The 6,582-nt window shown below is 42.7% G+C and overlaps 1 protein-coding gene across 1 annotated transcript in view; it reads left to right on the top strand.

Annotated features, from left to right (window-relative positions):
- LOC122540049 (E3 ubiquitin ligase TRAF3IP2-like) overlaps positions 1–4,675 on the top strand; it is a 68,374-nt gene extending 63,699 nt beyond the window's left edge. Inside the window, exons 7-8 of the mRNA XM_043675383.1 lie at positions 1,456–1,572; positions 4,586–4,675. Coding sequence (XP_043531318.1) covers positions 1,456–1,572; positions 4,586–4,675 — 207 coding nt within the window. The remainder of the gene's footprint in view (positions 1–1,455; positions 1,573–4,585) is intronic.
- The last annotated feature ends 1,907 nt before the right edge of the window (positions 4,676–6,582 follow it).

Genomic DNA, 6,582 nt, shown 5'->3' with positions numbered 1-6,582 from the left:
GCGACAGGCCAATTTCAGCTCCTGATTTAACTTACATCTGACATCCAGACTACTGTTTGGGGGCCAGTAGATGACTCCTAAGAGGGTCTTTTTACCCTTAGTATTTCAAAGCTCTATCCACACAGACTCTACATCTCCTGACTCTAGGTCCCCCCGCGCAAGGGACTGAATATCGTCCCTTACTAACAAGGCCACCCCACCCCCTCTGCCCATCAGTCTGTCCTTACGATAACACGTGTATCCTTGAATATTCATTTCCCAGGCCCATCCACTTGAAGCCATGTCTCAGTTATCCCCACAATATCGTATCTGCGAATTTCCAATAGAGCTCATCCATCTTATGTCTAATGCTTCGTGCATTCATGTATAGTATTTTTAATTTGTTACTGCTCTCACCCTTCCCATCAACCCTTATTTCACTCAACCTTACAGCATAATGCCTTTCTGAGTTTTCTGCCTCATTAATACAGTTGTCTTTCTTCACTTCTCTTGTTCTAACTTTCCCTTCAATTTCCTTTTTAAACATCCAGTTTGTCCCCTCCCCCCGCTACTTAGCTTAAATGTAGCAGTGTTGCAGTAGAAAACCTGCCTGCCAGAACACTGGTCCCTAACCTATTAAGGTGCAAGCCGTCTCTCTTGTAGAATTTATGTTTACCACAAAATATACCCCAGTGATCCAAGAACTTAAATCCTTGCTTCCTGCACCAGTTCCCCAACCACACGTTCAAGTCCATTATCTCCCTGTTTCTGGCCACACTAGCCTGAGGAACTGGAAGCAAACCGTAGATAACCACCCTGGACGTCCTGCTTTTCAGCCTTCTTCCTAGTTCTCCGAAGTCTCGCTGTAGTATGTTCCTCCTCTTCTTCCCGACATCATTTGTGCCGACATGTACCACCACCTCTGGCTCTTCACCTTCATCCTTGAGGATTTCCTGCACTCTGTCCGCGATGTCTTTCACTCTAGCACCAGGAAATTGAATCCATTGAAACATTTATGCCGACCTGAGAGAACAGATGAAAAGCAGCACCACCCCACATACTGCACTGAAGTGTCAGCCTAGATTACCTGCACCAATCTCTAGATTGGCCCTTGGTTCCATAGTGTTATCACTTCCAGACAAGGCTGGCTCCTACAAAATGTTCATATTTTATTGACAGCATGTTATGTATTAAGATAAATGATTCACAATAAAAAGACAACCATGTCCATCAGCAGTTTGAATTGTTCCTTCAGAAACTCAGTGAAATTGTAGCTGTAGTCTCACTCTCTCAAAACTCCTTCATTGTTTATTGTTGTTCAACATGAAGGTATGGAAATTGCTGTGGGAGCAAGATAAAATATATCCAACTTGTGACTGCTTATTTCTTGGAATGACTGCACTACTGGCAATAGAGCTACAGTGCTGCTTCAGCCAAATGATAGAAGAGTCACTGTTCTGCTCTTCTTGCTTACAGAGGGAGGTGATGATTGTAATCGCAATTAGTCCAAAGTACAAGCAGGATGTCGAGGGAACCAAGTCAGAACAACTAAAAGATGAGCACAGCTTGCACACAAAATACATCCACAGAATGGTAAGGAAATGAAGCTCGAGTCTTTAATGTGCAACTTCTTGTTTTAGTAATTGCTAAAAGTAAACCCAGTTCTAACGGGGTAGTTTAGATCAAAGACCCAAAGAAAGCAGAGACTTTCAGGTAAAATCTGTAGTTTGTATGTGCTGTCTCCCTACACTGTGTGAGCTGCTGTCCTGCTGAGGGTTATGTTGCACTGCCCTGTGCCATGTAAGAATCGACAGGGCTGACCTGGTCTCATATGGCAGAGGGAAACCACTTGCTGGTCCAACTAGAAGAGTCTCTTGTCATTTCCATGAAATAATTATTTTACATCAGCGAGCTTTTAGCAAGTGACACAGACATTGTTGCAGAGACTTTGAGCAGGATCAGATGTTAGACTTCGTTCTTCTGAGATCATAAGTAGTTCTACTGACAGGTCCACATGACATCATCACAGTGCAAAGTGCTTGGTGGTACTCCTTGGTATTAACTATTTCGAATCCAAATACAACACCATCAAATGTATTAATGCAGCATGTAGGGAATGCTAATGATTACAATCTGATGTGAAATCAAAACCAAACCCTCCAACCTTGGGAATGGGGAGCAAATTGCTCATATGGCAAATTCGAGAAAGATAATAATTTTGAAATGTAAATCGCTTTCACTCCCTTCAATGTACTTTGTTTTCCTGAAGGCTATGATTCCTATCACAATGTGATTCCCTGCATACTGTTCCTCTCAGGACTCTTCTGTTACTGCTCTACCTGCTGACTCCTGTTAAGACACCATTGGAAATGTACTGTTCCACTGCTGATTCCTGTGGGGGTAGTGTTCCACAGGGATTGTCCCTCTGCTGATTCCTGTGGGGATAGTGTTCCACAGGGATTATCCCTCTGCTGATTCCTGTGGGGGTAGTGTTCCACAGGGATTATCCCTCTGCTGATTCCTGTGGGGTAGTGTTCCACAGGGAATGTCCCTCTGCTGATTCCTGTGGGGATAGTGTCCTACAGGAATGTCCCACTGGTGACATGGATACAGAATGGTTTCACTGCTGCCACATTTTTTGAGTTTTGATATATGTGTCTGCTCAGAAAACGTGGCTGGGCTATTGAACAATGTGAACAGCCAAAGCTTGATTCTACATGTGGGCATTTTCTCACAGGAATTGATGGTCACGTCTCCAGAGCAGAAATTTTGGCTAATCAATTTTATCCTTCTTAACCTGGAATAAGGAAGCCAATGGTGCAGCATGCAGTAATATCAGAATATAGCAGAAATCACCCTGCCACCCTCTTGGGTTGTATGTCTTGGTATCAGTCTACAAATTAGGGGGAGTATGTTAGCCCAATGGTTAGCACTACTGCCTCATAGTGCCAGGGACCTGGGTTGGATTCCACCCTCAGGTGACTGTGTGGAGTTTGCACATTCTCCGCGTGTCTGCGTGGGTTTCCTCCCACAGTCCAAAGATGTGCAGGTTAGGTGGATTAGCCATGGAAAATGCAGGGTTACAGGGGTAGAGTGGGGAGCATGAGTCTGGGTGGGATGCTCTTCAGAGGGTCAGTGTGGACTCGATGGGCCAAATGGGATTCTGTGTTCTATGATTATAGGATTGGTTTACTCACTTGTTGGAGCAAATTCATGTGCTTTTAACCCCAGCAGAGTCTTCATGTCAAGCCAAAAGCATGGCACTGTTGATTAATATACCAATTAGAAATTACCAAACAGCTCATGAGGCCACACTTAGATGGGTGCCTTTCTCTGGTTTTCCTCATTCCTCAAACTGTACATTGTGTTTCAATGCATGCGACTTCTAAGAATTGGCATTCACATTAACCTTAAAGTAATTATGGTTTACCATTGTTGCAACAAAGGAAAAACTAGATCATTAGATAGCATTCCCATTGCTTCATCGTGAATGTAATTACCTGCTCGCAGGCATCATTAGACACAGTGATGTGAACAAAACGTAAATGGGCAAGTTCTTTGTTAAAGCTTTATATAATTTCACTTCTGTAGATTTGTTCTCAACCTGAATGCTCCTTTTTAAACTGTTACTTTGATAAAGGGTTTTCTGAGTGTGGTGTAACAAATGCTTCATTGCAGTCTCAATGATAGCATCTAACACAAAGTTGATGAAAAGACAGCATTACTTGCTCATTTTTGAGAGAATGTTGACTTTGGAGTGTCCAAGGCTATGCAGGCCAGGTGGATTAACCATGGTAAATGCAGCGTTACAGGAATAGAGGCTGGGTCTGGGTGGGATGCTCTGTGGAGGATCCGTGTAGACTTGTTGGCCCAAATAGCCTATTTTGACACTGTAGGAATCCTATGAATGCCACCAAACCACTTCATTATGTGGCATCATGGCCTGCCTTACAATAAAGAATTGTGATAATGTCCAAAGAAATTAGCATTGACTTGCAAGACACAGTGCAATGAATTGTAAACAAGCCGCACATGAAGAATGGCACTTTGTCTTGTTGGAATATACCATGCTACTTAAGGTGATGCATGTGTGACAGCTACTGACTGCTGGAGCTTGGAGCAATCCCACAACTTGGTAAAACTGGGGTGGTGGTACAAGTGTCAATAAGATAGGCAACACAATTATTCTCCAAGTTGAGAAAGCAAAGTATAGCTAGCTCGATGCAACTCTGTACTGCTCCACCAGTGTTCGAAATGGCAGCCTTCCATATTTCCATGGCATTGCTAGCAAGGATGGCATTGGAATGAACAGTCATTGACAATGGTGGCTTTATTTGAGTTGGACTATAGAGACACCATAACTTTGACAGCACTCTTTACAAAGCAAAGCCTCCAGTCGCAATGTTTTCCAATCAAATCCAGTTCAACATGGCGCATGGCTAAGCAAATATCTTCCTCTTTTCTTTCATTTCCTATATTTACCAGATGTGGGAAATACAGTGTCTCAGTGTCAACTGAGGATAACTTTATAACCCGCTGTACCTGTCCATGACACCCTGCTTTGGAATGTCTGCTGTGGCCTTTCAGCACATTGTTTTTCTTTCAGATGCAGATTGAGTTCATACAACAATCAAGCATGAACTTCAGGTTTATACCAGTACTCTTTGCAAATGCTACCAAGGCAAGTAAAGACTGATCTTTCCTTTGCCCGATAAGTTCCTGCACATAAGGAATGTTTTTTTTTGTTAAATTAACATTTTCTAGCTGCAGTTTTAGATGGAAAGGTTAAATTGAACACTGCTTGAAGCATTTAGTGAACATCACTTAGATTTCTGGAAATGTATAAACAAAATCTGAAAACAAGGTAGTCACTAAAAGTAAGGCTAAGCCCAGGACCTACGGGCCATTCAGCTTAATCGCAGTGGCACACAGACTTCTAGGTCTGATAATCCAGGACAAAATTAAGTCATTTTATACAATTGTGGATAAATTGAGGAAAGCCAGCTGAGGTTTATCAGCGGGAAATCATATTTTACTAAATTAACTGATGAGCTGAGATTTCAGAGAGGGGTGTTTAAGGACTAATTGATGGGATTATATGGACATCCAAAAGATATTTGATAAAAGGCCTTATAAAAGGCTTGCAATTAAAGTTGAACACTGTGGAATTGAAAGAAATGTTGTACCATGTTACAGTGTTAGCTGAGTGACAGGAAACTGTGGGAGTGGTGCTGAATAGTTGCTTTTCAAACTGGAAGAACTTATTCTGTGGGGTACCTGGGACAGATATCAGGAATACTGCTTTTCATGATGTACATGAATGACCTAGACTTGGATGCACACAGAACTACCGCATATATCCGAGTAATAGTCGAATTTGTTTGACAACTTTTTAAGGTTAATTTTATGGGGTCAACCATTGCTTGGTTGCTACTTTTGAGGGGCTGACATTCATGCCCGTCAAAATTCAAAATTCATATTGCATCATTAGCAGAAGCTCAATTAATCTCAAAACAAGTAAAGAGAAAAACTGAATTATGGTAATTCCAAACTCCCGGAGCGGAACACAACAGCCAGCGGACTGGAGGACCGGGAGTGGAGCACAACAGAATAACCAACAGACTGAAAAGCTGGGGCAGGACGTGACGGCTGGCACACTGACTCATAAATGTGATCTGTTGTCTGTGAAGAACTAGAGTCAACTTTTATATGAGATATATGGAAAAGGGGGCCGACTTTTATAAGAGATCGACTATTACTGGAGCATTTGCAGATGTCACAGCAAGCATTTCAATGCAGGGTATCATGGACAGGTACAGCAACTTGGAAGGATACTGAGCATTTGCAAGCCATTAGCTTATTTGGTTAGACAGCTAGTGCAGGGATCAAGTCAACGAGGAGACATGAGACAAAGATTGTGCAAAGATTTGTAGCTCGGGTGCTCGTTGCTGTGGTTCTGTTCGCCGAGCTGGAAGTTCTCTGTCTGGCTTGCCCTATGATAGTAGTGTTGGCCCAGTCGAATTCATGTTGCTTTTTGTCTGCGTGTGTGGCTACTAAGGATAGCTGTTCGTGTCGTTTCGTGGCTAGTTGATGTTCATGTATGCGGATTGTTAGCTGTCTTCCTGTTTGTCCTATATAGTGTTTAGTGCAGTCATTGCATGGTATTTTGTACACATTTGTCTTGCTCATGTTGGGTATCAGGTCCTTCGTTCTGGTGAGTTGTTGTCTGAGCGTGGCTGTTGGTTTGTATATTTAAACACAAAGCACTGATGATGTCGCCTAGCCAGGGGACGAAACGTTTGCAACAAAAACTTCCAGCTCGGCGAACAGAACCATAGCAATGAGACAAAGAAATGCTAAAAAGGGTGTAAGAACAGAAAGATATGACAAATAAATGTGCACAGTCATTGAGGGTAACAGGGCATGTTGTGAATGTCATACAGGGCTGTACAAAGGTGCTATAGGAAGGATAGAAAGGGGAGCAAGAGGGGGGAGCAGCTTGTTTGATTAGGGATAACATTACAGCTGTACTTCGAGAGGATATTCCTGGGATTACATCCAGGGAAGTTTTTTGGGTGCACAGCAGCAGGAACAATTTGCCCC

The sequence above is a fragment of the Chiloscyllium plagiosum genome, chromosome 3, assembly GCF_004010195.1.
Source record: "Chiloscyllium plagiosum isolate BGI_BamShark_2017 chromosome 3, ASM401019v2, whole genome shotgun sequence".
NCBI classification, from domain to species: domain Eukaryota; kingdom Metazoa; phylum Chordata; class Chondrichthyes; order Orectolobiformes; family Hemiscylliidae; genus Chiloscyllium; species Chiloscyllium plagiosum.
The sequence above is the reverse complement of the archived record's forward strand: the minus strand, read 5'-3'. Positions and strand labels throughout refer to the sequence as shown.